This window comes from Monodelphis domestica, chromosome 7, assembly GCF_027887165.1.
Source record: "Monodelphis domestica isolate mMonDom1 chromosome 7, mMonDom1.pri, whole genome shotgun sequence".
Taxonomy (NCBI): Eukaryota; Metazoa; Chordata; class Mammalia; order Didelphimorphia; family Didelphidae; genus Monodelphis; species Monodelphis domestica.
In genome coordinates, this window is record NC_077233.1 from 258,687,922 (window position 1) to 258,715,303 (window position 27,382).

Below are 27,382 nucleotides of genomic sequence, written 5' to 3' on the forward strand. Positions count from 1 at the left end.
AGCTGCTGAACTCATGAAGTTATTGTTATTGATGTTCATGATAGAAGGGGCAGTTAAAGACTTGAGGGCATGGATTGGCTGTTCTAGGTAAGCACACGCTCTTTCTGCCATCTTTTTAAAGTCACCGTAGCTGTTTGTTAGGAGTGGTGAGGAGAAAGAAATCCCTTATACCTCTTCAGAAGGAGAGCTGGTGTGGGCTGCATCCCAGCAGAGGGGCCACCTCAGAGGAGGCTAGAAGTGTTCCCTCCCCATCTCTTATAACCTACAGGGAAGGCAGCTTTCCTGGGTCCAGCCTCCAGTCGTCATGGTGAACCAACCAGTAGCTCCTGATTATGCAGTGAGGGACAGACTATGTGTCCTTCCCCATGAAGGCCAAACCGATATGCCTGGCTCCATCTGGAGGCTCCCCAGATCACCCTTACTGCATCTAAGAGAGCCATAGGGATGGATCATCAGCAAAGACTTCCTGCAGGAAGTACCTTTGAGCGAGCTTTGAGGAGAGCTAGGGATTCAAAGAAGCAAAAGTGAGGACAGAGTCCTTCATTTACAATTTTAGGTGGGCTCCCTAAAAAAGAGATTCTGGGAGCTTGTCGAATATCCCTTCTGTTAATTACTAGTAAATACAATAGAACTAATGCTTTGTTGTTGTTGTTGAGCCTACACTCTGGCCATGTCTGAAAATGTACACCATATTCTATACCTTCCTTCTAGTCCATCATCTTTCTGCGCAGAGGCTGTTGTTCAATTGTTTTCACTTCTCTCTAACTCTTCATGTTCCCATGTGGGGTTTTCTTGGCTAGTACTGAAGTGGTTTGCCATTTCCTTCCTCAACTCATTTTGCAGATGAGGAAACTGAGGCAAACAGTATTTAACTAGAAAATGACCGAACAGAGACATTATGGGGTTGGTTTTCCCTGGATGTTCATCGTTCCTTTTTTCTTCTTTCTACCACTTCCCCGGAAGATCTTTGGTCCAAGTATCTCTCCTGAAGAGTATCTGGAACCAAGAGGGTCTGCATCATTGTGTTCAGCCTTTTCTCTGCTGATCAAGATTCATTTTCCCCTCCATATGTAGCAGTACACAAGACCTCCTCAGGCTGGGGTAGAAGCCAGAACCTATTACACCTTATTCCTTTTTCATTTCTGGTTTTCTCTCACACAGAGAATGATTTTCTTATCTGAAGGGATAAAGCAGAGATTATTATTGAGGAGTTAAGAGTCAAGATAAACAAGAAATAGGAAGAGAACACACATCAATGTTGCTCCAGACTGAATTTGTTTTAGGGCACTGAAAGAACTTTGTGGATATAATTACTAAATGTCTACTGGTGATGTTTGAGGAATCATGAAAAATGAGAAATTTTACTAGACTTGATATGGGCAAAGTCCCATTTTATTTTAAAGAGGAAAAGGGTGGATTTTTAAAACATTAGGCTGGTAAACTTGGAAGGGATCTAGCCCAAGTCTAAGCCATGTTGGAGACCTCAGATTCCTGAGGGGACTTGGCTCTTTTCCTAGAACTGAACTAGAGGAATTTTGGCCTTGGCCTATATTACTACAATCTAAATCTCTCTTATGTATAACTAACAGTTGGTTTGAGATACTTGCCTTAGCTTCTGAACTAGCTTGTTTCTAGGGGTTCTGAGAACTTGCCCTACTCATTCTCTGATAAACCTTCTGACTTCTCTGCCAATGCCATGGTTCCTTGCCCAGTACTCAATGATTTTTCTCTCCTTAGAGGAAGTTAAGTGTCACAGTGGAAAGAGAACTAGACTTGGGATCAGGAAATAGTTCAAGTTCTGATGGACATTTATTAGCTGTTTAACTCTAGACAATTCATTTAACCTCTGCCTCCCTCAGTTTCCTCATCTGTAAAATGGGAAACATAATATCATTCACTTCCCAGGGTTGTTGTGAGGATCAAATAATATTTGTAAAGTGTTCAGCATAGTGTCTGCCACATAGTAGATGCTTAATAAATGCTTGTTTCATTCCTATCACTGCACACTGCACACAATTGTGCATTTTCTAGGGTTAGTTCATAAGGGGAAAGAGATTGAGTTAAATACTACTCAGGGGCAAATTATAATAAAGTGCACATTAAATAAATTACTCATTACAAATTGGGTGCTGCTACTCATTTATTAATACCTTAAGTTATTAAGGGTCCCTGTATAATTTGAAACATTTGCTTGTCCTCAGAATGAGAATGGCTATTTTCTTTCTTAAACATTCTCCACCTGTTTTGGATTTGCCCATCTGGGTACTTGAGACAAAACTCATCTAAGCTTGCTAGGCCAACAAAAGTTCACTCTCAGCTAATCAGAAAGACCAGGGAGCCCAACTGATAACCAGAAAGCTTTCGTTTTCCAACCATGCTTTCCTACTTAAACATTAAAAATAATTGCTCTCCATCTTTACAAAGGCAGTTTGGGGAGGGAAAGAAAAAAAGATTTTATGATAGATACATGTTATTCTTGTGTGCACACCCAGAAAAAAAAAGAGTAACTCATGACATTGAATTTGTATTCAAAGATCCTACCATCCTAGCTTTTACAGAATTTATCAGGCCCTGGCAACATTGTAGTATAATTGCCTCAGGAGATATGGGATGCCTCTAACTGAAGAAGGAGCCCGGGAGGTGTATGCCCATGCTAAGGGCATCAAGCTGCAGTAAAGGCTAACTAACAGCAGTCACAGAAACTCGGGTACTAATTCCTGGCCCCACTTGGACCTTTCTTTGTATTGCCTTCAGGGATCTAGGCTAGGAATAGGATTCATTTGGAAGGTTATAAAAATATCAGACTCACTTTGGGCTCTGGTACTCAGCCATAGCTTGTCCTGGGAAGAAAACCATTTCTTGTCCCTTTGAAAAGATTGTTCCTTTCTGCTACTGCCTCCCCCCCCACCCCCCACCTCAGTCTGGTTCTCTGCATTCACAAACTCCCAACATGCACCATATAGCAAATAACTGCACTGTTTATTTGTAACATAAACTACCATAGAAAGACATAAGTAAGCACTGAAAGAAACAGATTCTCAAGTGCAGGCAATCACAGCCTGGTCCTTCATTCTTAGCTCTGCTCTCTCCTTATAATCTTGGAGGGAAAAATTGCTAAGGAAACAGTTAGATGGTCAATGGAGAACAGGTCTCTATGGACCAAAGTCCCAGTTAAAGGCAGGAAACAAAAGGAACTTACCCCCTTTAACGTGCCACCCCTGCTTGCCTATTGCTTCGCCCCCGCCCCCTAGTTTTCAGGTGGAGTTGTCTGGCTTGCATCATCCAGTCAGCCACCACTCAGCTTTACCAATTGCAGAGATTTAGGGGGAAGGCATCTTTTAATCTACAGGAGTTGCCAATCCTCTTGAGCCAAATGGGATTCTGTGAAACATGTTCTACCTTTTCCTACTACTAGATAAATTCCCCAAATAATAAATAAACCTATTTCTTTTATGAGACTGGGGGCAGGGGCAGGGGGAGAGGAAGACTTTAAAATGAAGGGGTAAATAGTTACATAATACGTATAGAAATGAGAGTTTAACTCCAGTCCTTTGTAGAGGCCAAATACTCTAATACTGTCTAATAATTCTGTCTTTTCCAGAAACTATTGGATAATTTTCTGTCATCTTGAATTGGGCATCTCCTTATTTACTAGTTCCTTCCCTGTTGCTATCAGGCATACCCCAGTCTCCTCCATCTTTAAAAGACTTTCACTAAATGCTGCCATGCTTTTAGCTACATTCCCTACCTCCATTTTCTCTCTCCTCTCTCCTTTATTCTTTGCAATTTGGCTTCTTTCGGTCTCTCTTTCACTATCGCTCCCTTTCTCACCTAGCTTAAAGTGCAACAGGCTGGATCCCACTACTTATTGGGATGGAAATTTTTCCATTTTAATTAGTATTGAGATCTGCTTCATTTTTCTGACCTAGGGTGATTTAATCTTTATTAGGCAGCCTGGTGGGGCTCCACTCCTGGGGCTCACCACTCTTGATGCTGGACTTATAAAGGACACTCAGTTTGCTTCAGAATTGCACCAAACTTCTAAATTTAACTGAATTATCCATCTGAGCCTCCCCAGAAGCAGGAAGTAGTACAGACTAGCAATAATACCCAGCTGATCTCATTCTTAAGTACTGGGTCTGATGGTCTTAGTCCTCATCTTTCTTTATATTCTGCATCTGACAACTGCAGATGACCCTACCTTCTTAGGTATGCTCTCTTCTCTGGATTGTGACACTATTTTCTCCAGGTACTTCTGCCTCTTTCTTAGTCTCATTTGCTGATTGATAATCCATATCCTGTCTACTAACTTCAGTTCTACCTGAGGCTCTGCCCTAAGCCTTCTTCCTCCTCTCTATCCTCTCTTTGTAACCTTGATCAGCTCCCTCTGTCATTTCTGTGCAGATGACTCCCAGATCTTTATATTGACCCTTTTCTCTCCCCTGTGCTTTAATCCCAAATGACCAATTTTCTCTTTGACATTTTAATCAGATGTCCTGAAGACAGCTCAAACTCAGCTTGTCCAAAACTGAACTCTTATTTTTACCCCAAAACTTTTTCTTCTTCCAAATGTCCCTTTTTAAAAAGATACCATCCTCCTTCTAGTTTCTCAGGTTCCTAACTTAGGCATAATCCTCAACTTCTTTCTCTCCCTCCCTACCACATATTGCCCACAATTTTTTCCAAATCTTGCCCTTATTACATGCACATTTCTCATATTTATCCCCTTTTCTCCACTCAGATAGTATCCCTCTTTCAGACCCTCATTACCTCTTGCCTAGGTAATTATTGTTATTTTTAAAACTCACCTTCTGTCTTATAATCTATATTAAGTATTGGTTCCAAGGCAGAAGAGCAGTAAGGGCTAGGCAATTTGGGATTGAGTGATTTGCCTGGGATCACATCCCTAGGAAGTGTCTGAGGCCAGGTCCTCCTGACTCCAGGCTTGGTGCTCTTTCCACTGTGCTACCTAGATGCCTCTCAATATATTTTAAAAGGAGCTAGGTGGTTCATTGAATGAGAAAATGCCCAGAGTCAAGAAGATCTATGATTCAAATTTGGACTCAGATATTTACTGGGCAAGTCACTTAACCCCATTTGCCTAACTCCTACTGCTCTTCTGCCTTGAAACTCGTATCATTTCTAAGTCAGAAGGTAAGGGGGTTAAAAAAAAAAGAATAATGCTTGTTGCTTGATTATGAGAAACAGTATATTGATTTCCAGAGTCTAGAAAGTGCATGGCACATAGTAGGTGTTTAACAAATGCATGTTGATTGGTTGGTCCATGGGAAGGAGTTGGATCTAATGCAGAGAGTTCTGGATCAGGAGTCAGATGACCTAATTCATCAAATGATTCAATAAAAGAAATGAGGAAAAAAGAAAATAATTCCCAAAGTTACAAATGTGGGAAACTAGGTGAACAATCACTGGTGCCAAAGACAAAAATAGTGAAATCAAAAGGAAGAATAGGTTTGGGAGGAAGAATAATGAACTCTGTTTTGGACAGTGTTAGGTTGTAAGTAGAGTTGGCACATCCAAGTGCAGATTTCCTGTGCGCAGTTAGAAGTATGGAGTATGAATTCATGTACAAACATGAGTGAGATTGCCAAGGTTGGGGGAGAAGAGAGCAAGCAGGAGACCAAGGGCATGACTTTGGGGATCACTCACATGATGAATGGAAAGAGGAAAAGCCAGAAAGAGGAAGATGACTAGAGTGGTAGGAGGGGAATTAGAAATCACAATGGAAGAGAGCATTGAGAAAGTAGAGGTGGTCTGGGTTAAGGTGGTCCACAATATGAAAAGCTAGAGAAGTCGAGGAAAATGAAGACTTCTAAAAAGCCATTGGATTTGGTGATTAGGTTACCCTGGTTCCTGAAAGAGATATTCTGGATAGTCAGGCTTTGCAAAGAGCTGATGGCTAACCCCAAAGCTTTGTCTTAAATTTCTCTTTATAGAAATCTTTGAACCTAATAGAGGGGCAGGCAGTGAGGTGGCTCAGTTGGTTAGATAGCCAGACCTGGTGGCAGGAGGTCTTGGGTTCAAATGTGGCCTTAGATACTTCCTAGCTCTGTGACCCTGGGCAAGTCACTTAAACCCAGTTGCCTAGCCCTTACTACTCTTCTGCCTTTGAACCAATACTTAGTTTTGATTCTAAGATGGAAGGTAAGGGTTTTTTTTAAAGCATCTTATAGAAGAGACCTCACAGAACACCAAATCCAAATCATACCTAAACAAGAAGGTACTCTACAATATCTCTAACAAATTTCCAAGTCTTTGTGACCCTTGGAGACCTCTAGTGAGGGGGAAACCATTGTCTCCAAGGGTAGCCCATTCTACTTTGGTATAACTAATCTTTATGATTCTTATTAATTGTCTCTTATTGACTTCCTAATGTCTTTAGATCCACCCCAAGGAACCAAGCCAAATCAGTAACAATAGCTAGAGGTTTTTGGTATTATTTTAAGATTTGCAAATCACTTTGGAGCTATTATCTCAATTATTCCTTATAACCTAGGAGCTCTTATGATCACTTTTACAGATGAGGAAACTGAGGCAAACAAATTAAAGTGACTTGCTAGTGACAACTAGTACTGAGGCTACATTTGAACTCAGATCTCCTTGGGTCCAGGTCCTAATAACCTCCCTCTTCTGAATTTCCCAGTTTTTAAGTGTTATACCACTATGTTTCCAGTCACTCAAATTCACAATCCTGAAGTTATATTGGACTTTTCATTCTCATTCCCTTTTCTGCCCTTCTTCCCAATATGCAACCAGTTGCCCCTTCTTGACATATCTTTTATTTTATTTAATTAATTAATTTAGAATATTTTTCTATAGTTACAAGATTCTTTTCAACATACTTTCTCTTTACTCACACTCTAACTGTCCTAGTCTAGGGGCTCCTGGGATATTACTTCAACTATAGTGAAGAGCTTCCGAATCGGTCTTCTTCTATGCAGTATCTTATCTATCTAGTCAGTTCTACACACAGCTCCCAATTAAATATTCTCAAATCATAGTTTTTGACATTTTTTCTGCTCATGATACTTCAGTGGGTCCCCGTTACCTTAGATAAAGATAAAATACAAACTCTGCAGTTTACCATTTAAAGCCCTTTATAGTTTTGCCTCTGCCTATATTTTTGGGGTGATGGCCATTTATCCCCTCACTCATACTCTGTAAACAGCAAAACTGTCCTATTTGGTATATCCTTGTATCTGACAGTCTGTCTTACTTTTCTCTGTATTTGAAGCTACCCAATGACCTTCTTCTTTGGAGATTGTAACATCCCCAGCCTTCTTGTCCTCTGAGGTCTCTGTCTTCCACAGAGAAATATTCATTCTCTCACTCCACCAAGTAAGGGTGCCTAGTTTGTGATGCTTGTCTCTAATTATGGTTCAGCATGGAGTACTCAAAAAATGCAATAAAAGAAAAGTATGAGAGCTTTGCTTTGTTTTAGATGGACATTTTTTTCAAATGAACTGGATACTTTATGTGGATGGAATGATGTTATATGTGGAAAATCCTAGAGATTCAACTAAAAAGTTAGTTGAAACTATCAATAATTTTAGCAAAATAGCAGGATATGAAATAAACCTGCATAAATCATTAGCATTTTTATATATTACTAATGAAGTCGTGCAATAAAATAACCAGATAGAATAAAATGCCTGGAAGTATATTTGCCAAAACAATCCCAGGAACTACATGAATATAATTATAAAATACCTTTTATGCAAATAAAATTATATCTAAGTAATTGGAAAATATTAATTGCTCATGGATAGGCAGGGCCAATATAATTAAAATAACAATCCTACCTAAGCTAATCTATTTATTCAATGCCATCCCAATTAATTTGCCAAAAGTTATTTTATTGAGATAGAAAAAATAATAAAATTCATTGGGAAGAGCAAAAGATCATGAATATTAAAAGAATTAGTAGAAAAAGTATAAAGAAAGGAAGTCTAGCAGGACCAGATTTTAAATTGCAGTAATTATTAAAACTATCTGGTACTGGCTAAGGAATAGAAAGGTACATCAATAGATCAGGACAGATATACAACAGACAGTAAGTAAAGATTATAGTAACCTTGTTTGACAAAAGCATGGATGCCATTTTTAAAAATTAGAAATCACTATTTGGGGGGCAGCTGGGTGGCTCAGTGGATTGAGAGTCAGGTCTAGAGATGGGAGGTCCTGGGTTCAAATCTATCCTCAGACACTCCCTAGCTGTGTGACCCAGTACACAGTATTGATTCTAAGACAGAAGGTAAGAGTTTTTTTTTTTTGCATGATTATTTTTTTTTAATTTTATAGTATTTAAGAGTTTTTATTAAGTAAAAAAAAATCACTACTTGGTAAAAATTGAGATACCTCAAAAGTAGTTTGATAGAAACTAGATATAGACCATTATCTTATACCATTTACTAAGATAAGATCAAAATGGAATGATCTTGACATCAAAGGAGATTTCATAAGTAAATTAGAGGAACAGGAAACATATTGCCTATCAGATTTGTGGATAGGAGAGAATTTATGGGTCAACATGTTGTGTGGAGCATTGCGAAATTTAAAATGGATAATTTTGAATACATTAAATTGAAAAGTTTCATACAAACAAATGTTGCCAAGACTAGAAGGAAAGTAGAAAATGGGGGTGGGGGAATTTTATAGATTTATTGGATAGAGTTCTCATATCTAAAATATATAGAGAACTTATAAATTTGACAAAGAGTCATCCCCCAATTGATAAATGGGTAAAAGATATGAAGAAACAATTTTCAGGTGAAAAAATTAGTCATCTATAGATTTATGAAAAAATGCTCTATATCACTACTGGTTAGAAAAACACACAAACAAGAATATCTTATCTCATAGACATCAGCTTGACTAAAATGACAAAAGGACAAAATGACATATGTTGGAGGGGTGGAAAAATGGGGAAACACACACTTTTGGTGGAGCTGTGAATTGATCTAACCATTTTGGAGAGCAGTTAGGAATTATACTCAGAGAGTTATAAAACTATGTATCCTCTTAGACCCAGTATTTTTTTAAACCCTTACCTTCCATCTTGGAGTCAGAAGAGTGGTAAGGGCTAGGCAATGGGGGTCAAGTGACTTGCCCAGGGTCACACAGCTGGAAGTATCTGAGGCCAGATTTGAACCTAGGACCTCCCATCTGTAGGTCTGGCTCTCAATCCACTGAGCTACCCAGATGCCCCCTCTTAGACCCAGTATTGTTGGATGTTTTCCAAGGAGATCAGAAAAAAAAAATAGAAGAACCTATATGTTCCAAAATATTTAAAGCAGTTATGGCAAAGAACTGGAAACTGAGGGGATGCCCATCAATTGGGGAATGGCTAAACAATTTGTGGTATATGATTGCAATGGAATGCACCATAAGAAATCATAAGAGCAGTCTAATTTTAATAAAACTTGGAAAGAACTACCTGGGATAGTGAACAGCAAAATCAGTAGAACCAAGAGAACACTATACACAGCTACAGATTTAATTCTTTTAGAATCAATTGTAAATATTATCTCCAAAGAGTGAACTAAAAAGTGGAAATATGAAAGACATAATTTGTTATAAACACATCTCCTGGAAGATTCCTTGAAAACCGTCCAGGATACATGTTCATACCCTTGTGGATAAAGGTGTCTTTAAATGAGATCTGTCTTCTTTCTTCTGCCTCATTTAAACAAAATCTGGGTTGGAGTGTTTGAAGAAAGAAAATTGAAAGAGTAGTAAGTTTTCCAGGAGTCCTTCAACACAGAATTGCAAAATTAAGGTGCCAGGGGCTGGTATCTGTGAAATGCCACTATTAAGTAACCTGGCCTTTTCTCTATTCCCTCCTTCATAATTGAAAAAGAAAGTGTTCCTAATTTTGCCCACCAGCAAATGAACTAGGTGGCATTTGAACTCCTATCATAGAATCATGGAATTTCAAAGTTGGAAGGTACACCACAGACTATCCAGCCCAAACCATATCTGGAAAAGAATTTTCACTACATCATACAATCTTTGAAAATCTCCAGTGAAGGAAAACTCACTGCCTCCTAAAGTGACTCCTTTCCAGTTGCGAAAAACAATATAGAATAATTTGATGTTACTTGGAATCTATATCTTCATGTCTGGACTACTCTCCCTCCTCATCTCTGGCTCCTTCCTTGCCTAGCTTCCTTCCATGTCCCATCTAAAAATCTAAATCCTACCTTCTATAAGAAATCTTTCCTAGTTCCACTTAATTCCAATGCCTTTACTCTGTTGATTATCCACATTTTTTTCTGTGTATCATGTTTATATATACTTGTTTTCATGTTTCTCCCATTCACTTGTGAGATCCTTGATTTATCCTATATATCTCATTTGCATTTAGTCGGTTCCATGTTTTCTCCTTCTGAGGACAAGGATTGTCTTCTGCCTTTATTTAAATCTATGGTACTTATACAACACCTGGTACATAATAGATGCTTAATAAATATTGTTTGGGGCAGCTAGGTGATACAGTGGATAGAGTGCTGGACCTAGAGTCAGGAAGACTCATCTCCCTGAATTCAAATCTGACCTCAGACACCTCCTGGCTGTGTGAGTAACGAGCAACTTAACCTTGTTTGCCTCAGTTTCCTCATCCGTAAAATGAGCTAGAGAAGGAAATAGCAAATTACTCTAGTATCTCTGCCAAGAAAATCTCAATTGGGGTCACAGAGAGTCAAATATAACTGAAAAATGACTTAAAAGCAACAATAAAGTGCTTATTGATTTGCCTATAAAATTGGATGGCAACATTTTAAAGTCAGACAAAAATTAGTAATTTGGGAAAGAAATTTTTTAAAATTAATTTATTTTTTGGTTACATTAAAATTCTCAGATACCTCTTCTTCCCTTCCTTCTTCACACTAGAGAAGGAATCATTTGACTCCTCCTGTGTGTGTGTGTGTAGATAGAGATAGATAGGTAGGTATATAGATAGATAGATAGATAGATAGATAGATAGATTTTGTGTTTCTCTTTATCAGATCTTTTTCTGGAGGTGGATGTTCACGAGTTATTCTTCAAACATTAATTCTTTGTCTGTATATGTTTCCTTTTTTAAAAAAAAGAACTCTTACCTTCTGCCATAGGATCAGTTCCAAGGCAGAAGTATGGTAATGCTTAAACAGTTGGGATTAAGTGACTTGCCCAGGGACACACAGCTAAGAAGTGACTGAGGCCAGATTTGAACCTAGAATCTCCTATCTCCAGACCTGGCTCTCTATTTATTGAGTAGCTGCTCTAGGTAGCTGTGTTTAATTTTCTCTTGATTCTATTCATTTTGCTTTTCAAAATTTTGCATAGGTCTTTCCATGGTTTTTGTTCATTTGTTTTCTTTTTTGAAATTAGCCTGCTCATCATTTTTTACAACACAGTAGTATTCCATCCCAATCATGTGTCACAAATTATTTTGGGATTCTCCAATTAATGGACATTCCCTCAGTTTCCAATTTTTACCACCACAAAGAGAGCTGTTATAATATTTTAGAATATATAAGTTCTTTTCCTTTTTCCCTTATCACCTTTGGAAATGACCCAACAGTAGTATTACTGGGGCTAAGGGTAGACACAGTTTTATAACTCTCTGGGCATGATAGAGAAGGAAATTTTAAAGGAGGAAATTATTAAGAAGAACTGATGGGGATTTTGAGCATCGTATTTTCTATGTGAAAAATTAATTTTCAGATAATGAAAAGATATTCTGGACTAGTTGGGAATGCATATTTGATTTATAATTTTGTTTATATTTTTATATAGTAATTTTTGCTTCAGTTTATAAAACCAATGGACAGTGACAGCAAAAAAAATGGAATTTTTAAAAAGAAAACTATCTAAAATGAAATTATAGATGGTGAATTGTTAAGCACATGTAGATAGAAGTGTGTTTTGTTAGTAAAAGCATTTATTTCATTTGATGTTCCTGTCTAATTCTCTTAACCAGATTTCTCCTGCCTTTTTTTTATTCCAGAAACATGCCAAAGGCCAGGATTTGTTTGATCAGATTGTATATCATTTGGACCTTGTGGAAACAGACTACTTTGGCCTCCAGTTCCTAGATTCTTCCCAGGTCACAGTATGTATGACTTTTGTTTCATATGCAGATATGATTCCCTAGGTGATGTGCGATCTAAAGAGGCTAGACTTTCCTAGACAATAATAGGAATTGAATTTGATTCTGTCGAAGCCACTGGTCAGGTCCTATGTTGTCAGGGAAGGGTTCTTACATGCTCTTTCTTGATCTGAGTCAGAGAATACCATGAAATTCAACTACAGATTGAGAAAAAATGAGAAAAACCTAAGAGAACTCCATATTTTCTGTAGGTATAAGACTATGAAACACATGGCTATTTTAAAGCAGTGGGATGTGCATTAGGGGAACACTTTAAGGAGGAAATGAAGAGAAATGGAAAACTGCTGTTTACAGACATTGGGTCTGTTGTTCAGGGATTTTTGGTGGTACAGCTTTTATTTTGAATCAGCAGAAGAGTCTTTTAACCAAAATATCTTCTGTCACCTTGCTACTTACTGGAAGAACACACTTATAAGGATCTGTTCCTTGTTTTCTGTTATAACGGTGCTAATGGAATCACAAAGAGCATGTGTCCTTGGGGGGTTTGGGGGTGGAAGAAGGAACAGCTGAAGGAGGAGATCTGAGCTCTGTTCTACCATCCATGTGACTGTTAGATCAGGAAAGGTTCCAGCTGGCCTTCTCTGTACGTGGCTTTCCTTACCTGAGAAAGGAACATTTACTTTTTTGATGTCAGACTTTATTGAACTGAAAGCAGCTCAGGGGCCATAGATGTCCACTTATATAAACTGTCCTATTTTAAAGGGGAGATTTTAAGGTGCCTTTAAATGAGGTCTGTCTTCTTTCTTCTGCCTCATTTAAACGAAATCTGGGTTGGGGGGTGTTTGAGGAAAGAAAATTGAGAGAGTCGATACGTTTTCCATGGTTCCTTCAACATAGAAAATGAAGGTGCCTGGGGCTGGCATCCCTGAAATGCCACCATTCAGTCACCTGGCCTTTTCTCCATCCTCTCCTTCATTAGAATTAGGATCACAAACAGGACTCCAGGCTAGGCTTACTCTCCATTGATTCTCATTAGTTGAGAGAAGTATTGATTTCATCCTAAGCTGAGAAAGCTTGCTGCCTCAGTTTCAAGGTCCTTCCTTTGTGCCTATCTCTTGCCTGGGGACAAGGAGTAAAAGACATGATGGATGGGGAGGCAGCTTGGTACCAGATAAAATGAGCAGGGAGCTTGGAGTCAGAAGACAAGTTTAAGTCTTAAACTGTAGCAGGATGTTGGGCTTTACCTCCATAGAAATAAGAGGGAATTTCCCTCTGAGCTTCCCCTCACAAGTGGAGATTTATATTTTGCTGTATAACAACGGTTCCCAGCTTGTTGGGAGCAGAGTTATTGTCTATCTTGGTATAAAAAGTGACCAAACCTATCTTCTCTAGACTGGAGAAACATCCCAAGTGTGTATTTGTACGGTTTTTAAAGTGTAGGTGTTGTGAAGAATAAAATTTAAATTCATGAAATGCCCTATAATCTCACCTGAGTGCGAGAGCAGCATTTGTATTTAAACTGACTGTACCGCCTACTTAGGCTCTCTTCTTCTGCTTCTCAGCACCCACAGGCAAGATGTAAGTGGCTGTGAATGGGCTCTGTGCCCTAGGCATGTGCTTTCTTATTTTTATTTTCTTTATCCTTGATTTCTAATCATCTTTAATAAACCTCTAAAAATATAATACTTTTAGTAGAGATATTAATTTAACTGTTACAGGGGGGTGAAAGATAATGATGTATCCAGGCTGACTCTGGAGGGATTGGGAAGATGGGGAGGGATCTCCAGTAGTATACGAAGGCCACCATACCTCATGCTTCTTAGACCTGATTGAACCCTCAGCTATATTTAGGCCACCACCCTGTTCCCCCAATGTAGGTTCACTGTGATGTCTTTGTAGGGGAACAAGATGACTTTGGGAAACAGTGTAGCATTGCTCTCCTATTTACAGCAAAATATAAATCTCCACTTGTGAGGGGAAGCTCAGAGGGAAACTCCCTCTTATTTCTATGGAGGTAAAGCCCAACATCCTGCTACAGTTTAAGACTTAAACTTGTCTTCTGACTCCAAGCTCCCTGCTCATTTTATCTGGTACCAAGCTGCCTCCCCATCCATCATATTTATTTGGTGTATGTGGTGTGTCTACCTTCATCAGGTACCAAAAGATCTAAATATATAAGATTATATCAAACAAAGGAACTGGAAAAGAACTGCCTTTTGCAGCTATGCATGGAGGAAGAATTCTTAACTAGACAAGGAATGAATAGAGGAGATTAAGTGAAGAGTTTTTAAAATTATGAGAAGCATTAATTGGGACCAAATTCAGTTTAGGAAAGTAAAATGCATATTTAGAAGTAGCCAAAGTGTTTTTTTTTTCTTAAGTCCAGGAATCAAATGAATCTTTGTACAAATAAAATCAAGGCAATTAGAATTAAATGGGAAATAGGTAAGTGCGGAAATTTTTTTTTTGCAGAAAACTTCTCAGATAAAGGTCATATATAAGGAATTGATTAAATTATATAAGAAAAAGGCATACATCAATGAAAGGTATAAATGGGCAGTTCTCAAAGAAAAACAAACATTATAGACAACATCTTAAGAAAAAAATGTTCCAAATCACTGGTAATAAGAGAAATACACTTTTAAACAAATTGAAAGTTTTATTCTGCACCCATCACATGGACAACAATGATTAAAAAAAAAAGAAAAGGAAAAGTTTTTGGAGGGACTATGGGAGATAGCACTGCTCGTGGAGTCGTGAAGAAGTCCAACCATTTTGGAAAGCAATTTAGAACTATTTTTTAAAAATTACTAAATTGCTCATTGTCTTTGACCCAGTATACCACTACTAGGCTTATACTTTAGCTATTTCTCCTCTCTCTGACCTCTTCCCACATGCAAAAAATAGACAAAGATCCTTATGTACAGAAATATTTATAGAAGCATTTTTTATTATACTGAGAAACAAAATGTACTAGAAAAAAATCAATGTCCAATATTTGGAGAATGGCCAAGCAAATTATTGTCTGTAGAATAAAAAAGAAACCTAGGAAGACTTGTTTGAACTGGTATTGAGTAAAGTAAGTAGAACTAGGAGAATCATTTATCTGAAAGAAACTGACGGATGTGATGAACAACCAGACTCCAGAAAACTGATCATACTTCCTACCTTTTGGCAGGGGGTAGCTACATGACTTAGTGGATAGAGGACCAGTCCTGGAGTCAGGAAGATTTCTCTTCCTTAGTTAAAATCTAGCCTCTAATACTTATTAGCTATGTGACCCAGGACAGGCCATTTAACTCTATTTGCCTCAGTTTCCTCATGTGGAAAATTAGGTGGAGAAGGAAATGGCAAACCACTCTATAGTATCTTTCAAGAAAGCCCCAAAAAGAATCAGACATGACCGCACCACAACTTGGCATAAAGGAGATGGGCTAGAGGTATGGAATGAGATGTATGTTTTCAGATATGACCAATGTGTGGACCTTTTTTTACTTGACTTTACATAATTTGTTACAAGGCAGGGCATTTATTTTGAAAGAAGGGAGGATTGTGAGGTAAGAGTTTTTGTTCGGGGTGGAGGGGGGAGGACAGTGAGATAGGAATCATCCACACACAAAATGAGACATTTATAAAATACTCTAAATAGAGTAGAAAAATGTTCAGAAAAAGAACTCTCTAGAGATAGATATAAAGGTAGTTAGTCTGAGAGTCTAATCGATATCTAAATGTTAGTCATTTTCCTAATTAGAAGCTTACAGTGATGGTGACTAACTTCATACATTTTTTTTTCTAAAATAAACTCCCTAAAGCTGAAGGTGAAAACTGGCTTTTTCCTTTAAGACTTCATTCAGTTTCTGCCTTATTCCGGAGAACTTTCCCTAGCTGCTAATGTCTTCCTCTCTGAGATTTCCTGCCATTTACTCTGAATATATTTAGTTATTTAGGTGTTATCTGTACCATTAGAATGGTAAGCTCATTTTGTATCCCCCAGTTCTGAGCACTTCACCTGGCATACAGTAAACACTTAATATGCTTATTGACAGAAGAAATGCTCTTTGACTGAATGATTAATGCCTATAAACCTGTCCAGATCACTTCCTCCAACCTTAAAAACCCCTTTATTTGACTCTACCATCCTTTCAAACTGTCCTTAATGTTATACTGCTCTCTCTCTTCTTCTACCTTCCTACATATCCAATATACCCCTCTTCTGATTTTCCCTATCTCTAATCTAGTGTACTAACATCTTTCCAGTCACTGAAAAGATTGGGGAGAAATTAAGAGAATAATTAGAGATTTTTAAAGATAAAGATAAAAAAGGATGCTTCCTGGCATGGGGACCTTAAGGAGCTGCACTCCAAGCAGTCTTCCTCTTTTTAAGCCTCTAATTTTTCTCAATTCTTTCCACCCACATTCCTTTGTAGTCTAAATTTAATCAAGGTTGTCTTTCTACCTTTGGTCTAAGAGGGAAGGAAGCAAGACTAAATGGGTGAGTTGGTTATGCCTGTACTTCCCACTCCACTCTAGGAAAAAGTGAGGGCAAGAGGGAAAAGGACAAGTGGGCCACCAGTTCTGTAACTTTTATTGATATTAATCTAGGATAACTTGGAATTTTCTTCTATATGCTGAAGCAAAATGGGGTTGCCTTTTCCCTTTTTCCCTTTGGAGGGAACAGAAATGGCTCAGTGATATTCCTTGGGAGAGATGTTCCCATTTTAAAAAATCTAGCCATTCTTAGTCTGTGTAACTAGATTTTGGGCTTGCTAAGGAACTGCCTGAACCTCTTGAGCTAGCTTGGGGTTGAATCATTAGCTGGCATAAGGGGGCAACTCTTCCAAGAGATTCTACATGACTTAAGAGCCAGAAGTCTGTGAGAGGTAGGGCAAGGTCCAGAGCTTTGGAAGAATTTAGTTTATGGAAACTGAATCATCGGAGCCTAGCTTCATCTGTACTTAAATTCCTGTAATATTCTTGGGCACCATCCTGTGGCTAGATTTCTAGGGATGCAGATGTGTGTATTTGGAAATAGTTTCTAAACCACAGATGCCATGTAACACCCTCTAGCGTCAGTAGGGTTGGGATGGGGATAGAGGTTGGGCTTTGTGGTACAATTTTTTGGCAAAGAATTTCTGCTGTTGAATTGTGAGATGTAGGGAAGGGAATATATTCTAATACTGTACTGGCAAGCCTCTGCAGGGACATACAGAAACACACACGTACTCAGGGAGAAACTGAGCTACTGCTGGCCTGGAGATGGAGTTAGGAACAAGGCAAGATGTGGGATGACCAAGACAGGAAGTCCCAGAGGAACCTTACGGGGAGCACTTGTTAGGAAGCTGATCCATTGATGTCAATTAATTGAGCCATGACTTCTTCACCTGTAAAAAGGGAGGAATAATAGTTGTACTTTATTAGATACTGTATTATATAATACATATAATATATTATGTTATATTATATATATATATATTTGTATGTGTGGTTTTATATATACACAAAATTTCATATTGCTTTTACACAGGGTTGGTATATTAGGGTCAAAATGGAGTACACAATTCTTAAGCTGTTTAAAAATGGAAGATTATGATAAAAGATGATTTGGGCCCCTAATTGCATATTTCAGAATAGAGTGTGGACTATAGAGAAAAAAGAGGGAAACATATTAACTCTCAGAAGCCAGTTATGTAGCCTTGGATGGTCAGATATTCTCCCTTTACCCTTCCATTCTCTTTATCTCCCCTTCATTGTGACATCTATCAATTTTGTTAGCTTTATAGCATCAGAAATGGATATTGTGTTTAATATACCAGAGCTGGATAAATTTTGTCTTTTCAGTGTACCAGCTCCTAGTCTTATTTATTAGTTCAATAGTTCTTTGACTTTCAGTTTGATTCATTTCTCCTTTAATTTTTAGGATTTCCAATTTAGTTTTTATTTGGGGATTTTAAATTTGTTCTTTTTCTAATTTTTTAAGTTACAAGCCTAATTCATTGATCTCTTCCCTCTCTGTTTTGTTGGTATAGGCACTTGAGCTGGATAAAATTTGGCTGACAAAGTTTTAGACATTTTATAAACATCCTTCCCCCTCCCCTTTTTCAGCACAAATTTATTAACATCAATTAACTTGAGCTATCATTCAGATGGTAATAAAGACACAAAGACTATACACCACACTAATATCTTCAGAAAGAATCTTTCAACTACTTGTGTAAAAAAGTTAGAAAGTGAAAAGGTTAAGTTTCAATATTTTCATGCAGAAATATGTGTCTAATACATGCACACAAAATCTGTTTTCATTTAATTGAGTTTAAAATATAGAAAAAGCTTTGTTCTCATGTATGGAAATTAAGATATAATTTTTTTAGTGTACAAGAAAAACAGCTTTAGGGAATTTCTACAAGGTTGACGGTTAATGTGCTGTTTTTCATTTATTGCCAATCAAGTTATCCATGTGCCTAATGGGTCACTAATTCTTTCTAAATGTTTCAAGTAATATAGAGTGGACTTGTCAGTACTTCCAAGGGTCTCAAGTAACTTCATGAAACCAGAGGACTAGTATTTTCATTTTATATAAGGGGAGAAAACTGGGGCACATAAGTGAGCTAGAGGAAATAGAACTGGTCTCATGGTTATTAAAAGCTTTGCCACAGCATGTGAGTGTGCCTTGAAATTCGCCCCCAGACCCCAAGATTTCTACATTCCTCTGCTCCCACTCTCAGCTGTAGCTTGCTGTTTGCTGCCTACTCTTCCTGACTTGGTCTCTGGGAGGTCACAATCACAATTCTCTTCTGCCTCCTTTGCTACAAATCCTAGGGGGAAATTTAAGAAATCAGTATTAGCCCAGTCCTTTGCCTTTGATTTCTCAGTGTTCTGTCTTGATTGTGTCTTTTCTAATGATTTCAGAACTGATTTTTATAAATTCAGTTCAACAAATAGTTATTTTTAAAATTAGGTACAAAGTATTTTTAGGAACAGTTCTAGACTCCATAGTCCATGGATAGATTTGAGGAGGTCCATGAATTTTCATGGGGAAAGATATTTCATCTTTATTTCAGTTTAATTGGTTTTCTTTATAACTATTTCATTTATGTATTTAAAAATTAAAAATTTATTATGTATAAAATTTTAAAAATGGTTTTAGGGGGAAGTGAAGTAGCACAGTGAGAATAAAGCATTAGAGTTGGAGATGAGAGGACCTGGGTTAAAAATTTGACCTCAGAGGGCAGCTGGGTAGTTCAGTGGATTGAGAGCCAGGCCTACAGATAGGTGGTCCTAGGTTCAAATTTGACCTCAGATACTTCCTAACTGTGTGACTCTGGGCAAGTCACTTAATCCCTATTGCCTAGCCCTTACTACTCTTCTGTTCCAAGGCAAAAGAGTGGTAAGGGCTACTGAGCTACAGACCCAGCAGGGGAATGGAGAATTCCATTGGAAGGTTCAAGAGGAGGGACAGTTAGCCAAAACTGTGGTCTGGTCTGGTAACTTCACCACTTGACTTCTCTTCTTTCTGGTCAACCCCTCTGAAGGAAGAAGGCTGTGAATCTTAAAAACTACCCAGACTGTACTTTAGAAAGATTTGATTTTAGCTATTCCCTTATTGTAACAATGGAGATACTTGGTCTAACAAGAATCAGGAATGTATTGGGAACTTTTAAAATTACTCCACCCTACTCAGACAGTGCCTTAGGGTAAGATAAAGTTATAAACTCCTGATTGAATTATGAAAGTCCCTAACTCATACCTTAGAGTAAAGCTAGAACCTTAAGCTAGGTCTATTTTTAGATCTAATACAAAAAGGTGTTAAGTACCTGTAAAGGTTAAATTAATCACAAAAAGGTTAAGTAATTTACAAAAGGCAAGCTTAACAAAGAGGTGTAAAGTACTCAGAAGGTATAATCTAACCAGAGAAGGTGTGAACTAAAGAGTGGTGAAAACTAAGAATGGGAAGTCCTGGAAAAAAGCACCTACTGTGATTGGTGGATGTGAAAGTTTAGAGGTGGTGGCATAAGAGAAAATTTTCTTTAAAAGGAAGGGTATAAAGAAGGAAACCATAAGTAAATTGGGTAAACACAGAATAGTATACATGTCAGACCTTTGGGAGGGGAAAGACTTTAAAACCAAGCAAGACATAGAAAGAATCACAAAATGTAAAATAAATAATTTCGACTACATCAAATTAAAAAGCTTTTGTACAAACAAAACCAATGTAACTAAAATCAGAAGGGAAACAACAAATTGGGAAAAAATCTTCATAAAAACCTCTGATAAAGGTTTAATTACTCAAATTTATAAAGAGCTAAATCAATTGTACAAAAAACCAAGCCATTCTCCAATTGATAAATGGACAAGGGACATGGATAGGCAGTTTTCAGATAAAGAAATCAAAACTATTAATAAGCACATGAAGAAGTGTTCTAAATCTCTTATAATCAGAGAGATGCAAATCAAAACAACTCTGAGGTATCACCTCCCACCTAGCAGATTGGCTAACATAACAGCAAAGGAAAGTAATGAATGCTGGAGGGGATGTGGCAAAGTAGGGACATTAATTCATTGCTGGTGGAGTTGTGAACTGATCCAACCATTCTGGAGGGCAATTTGGAACTATGCCCAAAGGGCGATAAAAGAATATCTACCTTTTGATCCAGCCATAGCACTGCTGGGTCTGTACCCCAAAGAGATAATGGACAAAAAGACTTGTACAAGAATATTCATAGCTGCACTCTTTGTGGTGGCCAAAAATTGGAAAACGAGGGGATGCCCATCAATTGGGGAATGGCTGAGCAAATTGTGGTATATGTTGGTGATGGAATACTATTGTGCAAAAAGGAATAACAAAGTGGAGAAGTTCCATGGAGACTGGAATGACCTCCAGGAAGTGATGCAGAGCGAGAGGAGCAGAACCAGGAGAACATTGTACACAGAGACTAATACACTGTGGTATAATCGAACATAATGGACTTCTCCATTAGTGGCGGTGTAATGTTCCTGAACAATCTGCAGGGATCTAGGAGAAAAAACACTATTCATAAGCAGAGGACAAACTATGGGAGTGGAAACACTGAGGAAAAGCAACTGCCTGACTACAGCGGTTGAGGGGACATGACAGAGGAGAGACTCTAAACGAACACTCTAATGCAAATAATAACAACATGGCAATGGGTTCGAATCAAGAACACATGTGATACCCAGTGGAATCACGCGTCAGCTACGGGGGGTGGGGGGGAAGGAAAAGAAAATGATCTTTGTCTTTAATGAATAATGCTTGGAAATGATCAAATAAAATATTATAAAATTTTAAAAAAAGGAAGTGTAAAAAGTGAGTTCAGGCTAATTTCAGTTCGGAGTGGAAGAGCCCATCTTGGACAAGGTCTTGTGGTGAGTGATAAAGACTGACTCACTTTCCCCTAGGCTTGGGGAGGCCACTTTGGCCTAGGCCTTTAACTACTACTTGGCTCAGCTTGAGTCAGAGCAGTTTAAATTAATTCTCTCTCTCTCTTTCTCTCTCTTTCTCTCTTGCTCTCTCCTTCCCTTAATTCCTTCTTTCTTTATTAATTAAAATCTCCATAAATCCCCAGCTGACTTGAGTATTTTCATATTTAGGAATTTCCCATGGTGACCACTTATTTTAGATTTTAAGTCAAAACACTAAAATTATCCTTACAGTTTGGGCATTTACAAGGCTGAAGAAGTGCTTGACTTTTACCCTCCTTTACCTGGCTGAACTGAAAAGAGTCCTGCCCAGTGAAGATCCCAGTTGACATATAACTGTTTTCCCCTCAACGTCTTTGAAGAGACTTTGAATTGAAGCTTTCAACTAGAGAGAGGGGTTATAGCTAGGGAAATTCCTCTCCCTCTTTCCTTTTATTTCCTTATTCCCATTTCCCAAAAGAAAATAAATTAGACCTTTAACTATAAGAAACTGTCTTCAAACTTTTTGTAGTAGGAGGGAGAATTTAAAACATTTGAAGAAGAAGGTTTGGGGAGGGGTGACTCACCATCTGTTAGGTACAGACTTCATTAGGACTGTCCAGCAGAGAGAGAGAACAAGAAGGAAGATGCTCCTTTGGATTCAGTCCCCTACCTCCATCTACTTCCTGGGGTCAATATCTATTTAGTCCCCCTCTCTTAGTATCCCTCATCACTACAAAAGCCTTTACATTTCAAAAGACAGAGATGAGAAGGGGGTGCATTTTAGACATCGGAGAGGAGGTTATAATGCACGAGGCATAAGAATTCTGGGAATAGCTAATAGAGTAGGGCCATACATCTGTAGCTAATACCTTCCAAGATCTATGGTGAATAGGATGAAATCCGGGTTATAAGTGAACACCTGCTGATCCCATATTTAACATGATTTTCTTGTTTATTCATATGTATAATAAATTGTAATTGATAAATGAAAAACACAGTAACACATTACCAGCATTAAATACAGTAATCACAAAATACACTGTATATTTTTATACATTATTATAAAGTTAGTCTTCTCTTATCTGCAGGGAATATATTCCAAGACTCTGGATGCCTGACACCTCAGGTTGTACCCAGCCTTAGAGAGATCATTCTTGCTTTAACTTTTAACACCTACTTTCCTGTATAGTACTGTCCTGTCTCTGCACTCCTGCTCTTCTGTTTGGTGCTTCGCTGTCTCCCCATTCCTCCCCAAACCAAACCAAACTTTAACAAGCCCTCCAAGGGAAAGCAGAAGAACTGACACTCACCTGCCACATCAGTGGGTAGTGATGTAGAGTGTCCCTCTCTGCCCACTTGGGCCATTGGGAAATAAACCTCAGAACGTGAAATCATGCATAAGAGGGGACTGCTGGATCTCATTTGAGCAGACCCCAGGATGTGTGAAAGGAAGCAGGAGGGAGCAAAACTCCAAAGTTCAATTGGAGCCAGTTTGTAGAAGTCCTTCAGTGCCAGATTAAGGACTTCAATGTTTTGATACAGTGAGGTTGACCTTCTGATCAACCAATTTGTAGGACAGTCCAGTCCTTCCTGTGCTAGCACAGCTGCCCTTTTCCTGATGAAGCCCAACACTCCTTGGTTCTCCCCTTCCCCACCCTAGTCAAACTCCCAACTCTCTTTTGTGTATAGAGTTAGTCCCTTAGGGCAATTTTAACTTAGCCCTGAACTGGCCACCCACAGCTACAGTCTCTCTCTCTAGTCTATTCTAGTCTCTAGTCTAAACTCTCTCTCACCTAGTCTATTCACCCCATGCCCATCCAGTCACTGGGATGGAAAAAGTTGCCCCTTAGAGATGGGTATCCTTCCTCCTTTTTGTGATCTGTGACTAGGAGTCCTATTCTCGCCCGTTTCATCTTGAGTGGGACAGAGTGATGAATGAGCATGAGTGGCTTATGATTTTCATGACAGATTTCATTAGTTTTACCTTTTTCTTCAAATCCCATTTCTCTTCTGAACTCTCTTATTTCAGTTAAGGACCCCATAATCCTGGCCAGCCAGGTTTTCGCTAAAAAAAGAATATGGGGGGGGGGGCCCGAGACCCACAGATGAGGACAGTTTTGATCCACTCAGGGATCTCCCTGAATACCCAGCCAGGTATTCTAACCTCCAGTTGGTGAGAGTGAAACTGAATCACTCTCTCTCACTAATGTGCAAATGCCTTGGAGACAATTGATATGAAAAAACTTCATCTCTTTTATTTTAAGAGGGAATATTAATTGAGGATTAGAACAAGGGATCCCTAACTCTCTAGTTTCCCACAATCCTCTATGTCCCTCCCAAAAGGGAGCTTTCTGGTCTTCCAGCTAACTTAACAGTTCCCTGTTTCTATCTAGGTGTCCCCAAAACTAAGTTAACTATCTATGACCCTCAGTAGTTGGTTAGATTTATTTCCCAAAAGCTGTCTCCAAAAACCGTTATGCATGAACTCCAATGGCTAAGTTCACCCAGGAGATCTGACCCTTGAGGTAAAACCTCAAAGCTGATCTGACAGGATTTTTTAGATAAAACCTTCTGAAAAGCACAGCTGGTATAGTCAGATCCTTTTCTAGATCTTTCCCAGTTAAATAGAGTGCCTCCAAAAATGAATTAAGGGTATACTCCTCCACCGTCAGGTTGAGGTAGATGAGCTCCAATAAGCCCGCCTTTCCTCCACCATTCCTGGACAGGAAGCTCCTAACCTCCAACAGGAAGTCACTACTCTCTAGCAGTTGTCACTTCCAAACTATTCCTCCTCTGCTTTCTGCCTGCTAAAATCCTTTCCCTTGAGTTCCTAGTATGTGTCTTGAAGACAGCCTTCTTTCTACTTCTCTTGAATCTTATCCTATCTCTATCCTTTTCCCATTACAGCACAATCTTCAAGTCCTTCTGGACCTCTCATTTTTACTCACCATACATAATCAAGAAGTTGTCCTAGTATCTCATTTTTATCCTCACAACAAGTTTGAGAAGTAGGCGTTATCCCTACTTTACAGATAAGGAAACTGAGGCACATAGCAATTAAATAAATTGCCTACAGTTATGCAACTAGTAAATGTCTGAATCTGGATGTGATTTTAGACTTCACTGTAGGTCTGTCATTCAAATTTTTTGTAGTTACCTCAATAAACTCTAGTAGCACCTTGTTACTTCTAGAATAAAATATTTTATATTTAATATAGTTTACATTTAAAACCATTCCTAAATCCTGTGATTCAGCCACATTGACCTTTTTGCCATATTTAAAAAAAAAACCCACAAGTTAAAATTTAAATAGGCATTGGAAAGTAAGGTAGGATAATATCCCTTCAAAAAAGAAGAAAAAATTTTATATTGAAAACACTTTGCTGGGTGGCACATAGGTGACTCACTAGAGTGAGAGCTAAGCTTAGAGATGGGAGATCCTGGGTTCAAATTTAACTTTAGATACTTCCTATCTGTGTGATCTCAGACAAGTCACTTAACCCCCATTGCCTAGCCCTTATTGCTCTTCTGTGTCAGAATCAATTCACAGTATTATTAATTCTAAGATGAAAAGTAAAAAAAAGAAAGAAAGCTCTACTACGTTGAAATCAAAGAACATTGACTTTAGTTTGTGTCTTGTGAATATATACACAGAAACATGTATCCTATTGAAAAATGATGTTCACTGACATTTATGACCTGTTTTTTAAAAAATTCTTGTATCTTTCAACTAAAAGTAAAAAAAAAAAAACCCCACCAGATCTGCTAGTTAATAATCCTATTAACTGAACATTTAATTACTAACACTTTCACCTGACACAGCAGAAAAAAACTTTTTTTAATGTAGACTATTCAATCACATTGCTTTCAGACTAAAAACAGTTATGTACCACTAAGAAATCAAATTAAATAGTTTATTTCAGCATTCTTTAAAGACTTCTATTTTATATGTTTTATAATGTGCTATAAAATTACTAATATTAGGGATATAACATATTAATAATAGAAGGTTTTTATACCATTAGGAAACCAAGTTAGTTTATTCAACCTTCTTTACACTCCTACTTGGAATGTTTTGTGACATATATAGTATATTATAATGTAATATCAGTAAAACAGTATGCATATAATTTATAAATATATATAGGTGCATACTTGAAACTACTGAGAACATATATGATCAAAGAAAGTTTGAAGGCCCTTTTATTCTATGGGCAATGGGGAGCCACTAAAAAGGTTGTTTTTAAAGGAGTGGAAATGACAAATCTCTTGCATTCACAGTTATTTTCACCTTAGTATCATTCAATTTAAACTCAAGGTTGGCATTCATCCTTTTATCTTTCGACAAATATTTCTCATGTGTCTGCTTGTGACTTCATAGAATTCTCTTTATAATGTCTCTTCACAAAAGACAGTTCTAAGAAGAAAGAAGCTGCTTGTTACCTTTCTCCAGAGATTGCTCATACGTCAGAGTTAACTCACTCACATACTCCCTGAATCCATAAAGAGTAGCATCTCCTAGCAAGGCATTTACAGTTGTAACATAGTACACTCTTGTTGGGTGCTATGTGATGAACGTCAGAGGGAAGGCAATAAGGGACCCAAACATAGAGAAGGGCAGGGTCTCTGCCCTCATGGAGCTTACAATCAAGTAGGGAATTGACATATAGATATATATTGAAAATGATAAAACATTGCTTTATAGATATGTATATTTAAAATGACAAAACAATATGCTGTGATAGGTCTTGGGGAAGATAATTAATTAGGAGAATCAAGGAAGGATTTGTGGAGAGGATGACTTTTGACTTGGACTATAAAAGTTGGGTAAGGATTCAGTAGGGTGAGAGGGCATTCCAGGCATAAGAAACAGTCAAAAGAAACAGAGCCCGAGCAAGGGGCATGTATGTAACTTCTCTAAAGGATATATAATAAACTAGTTCGGTTAGAGTATACAGTGTATAAGACTAAAAAGATAGGGAAACGCCAGATTACGGAAAGCCTTGAATGCCAGGTTAACAGGATTTAAACTTCACTTGGGAAGCAATAGTGAATTTTAGTAGATTTTTGTGCAAAGATAAAGCATAACCAGATCAGTACATGAAGAAAAATTATCTGACAGCAGTAAAAAGGCTAGATCTGAGTACTGTTTGAGGTTAGAGTGTATGAGGGAAAGACCTGTTAGGAAATAATTGCAGTAATCCATGCAGATGGTAATAATAGCCAACATATGTATAATTCTTTAAGATTTGAAAAGTGTTCTACCTAATTATCTCAGGTTTTGAATGTTCATTGACATGTTCAGAGGAGGACGGCCAGGATGGTACAGGATCATGTATGTAGGTCATGCCATAAAAGAATCACTCAAAAGAACTGGAGGCGTTTAGCCTGGAGGAAGAGCCTTGGGCAGTGTTGGCCCTGGAGTGTCTAAGTTCAGGGATTATGGGGACACCAAGGCAAGGAAAGCCACAACCTCATAGCAAAAAGAGCTTCATTAAAGTGATAGAAAAAGATAAGTGGGAGAGCTCATGCTTCTAACAGCAGAAGGATGTCCTGATTAAATCCCTGTGGAGCTGGCTGGCTTCCAACATCATGAGTTTGATCTGGGTGGAAGCCTCACCGAGCTACAGGAGAGCAGTGCTTTTTGTACAAAATTGAGTTCTTTGGGAACTAGCTGAGCAATTGGTTCTTCTATAGTAGATGCCGCACAGTAGTTTACCACTTGCATGCTGCATGGCACATTAAGACAAATAAATATGAGAGATTCAGGCAAGAGTCATTACATATCTGAAACCAAGAGACTCTTTGTGCCACTAGCTTTTGTGCACATAAACTTCTACAGAATTCCCCCCTTTC

General features: G+C 38.1%; 1 protein-coding gene across 2 annotated transcripts in view; it reads left to right on the forward strand.

Moving 5' to 3' along the window:
• EPB41L4B (erythrocyte membrane protein band 4.1 like 4B) overlaps positions 1-27,382 on the forward strand; it is a 267,526-nt gene that overhangs the window by 41,275 nt on the left and 198,869 nt on the right. For both annotated transcript variants that reach the window (XM_016423826.2, XM_007498051.3), the window contains exon 2: positions 12,008-12,112. In XM_016423826.2, coding sequence (XP_016279312.1) covers positions 12,008-12,112 — 105 coding nt within the window. The remainder of the gene's footprint in view (positions 1-12,007; positions 12,113-27,382) is intronic.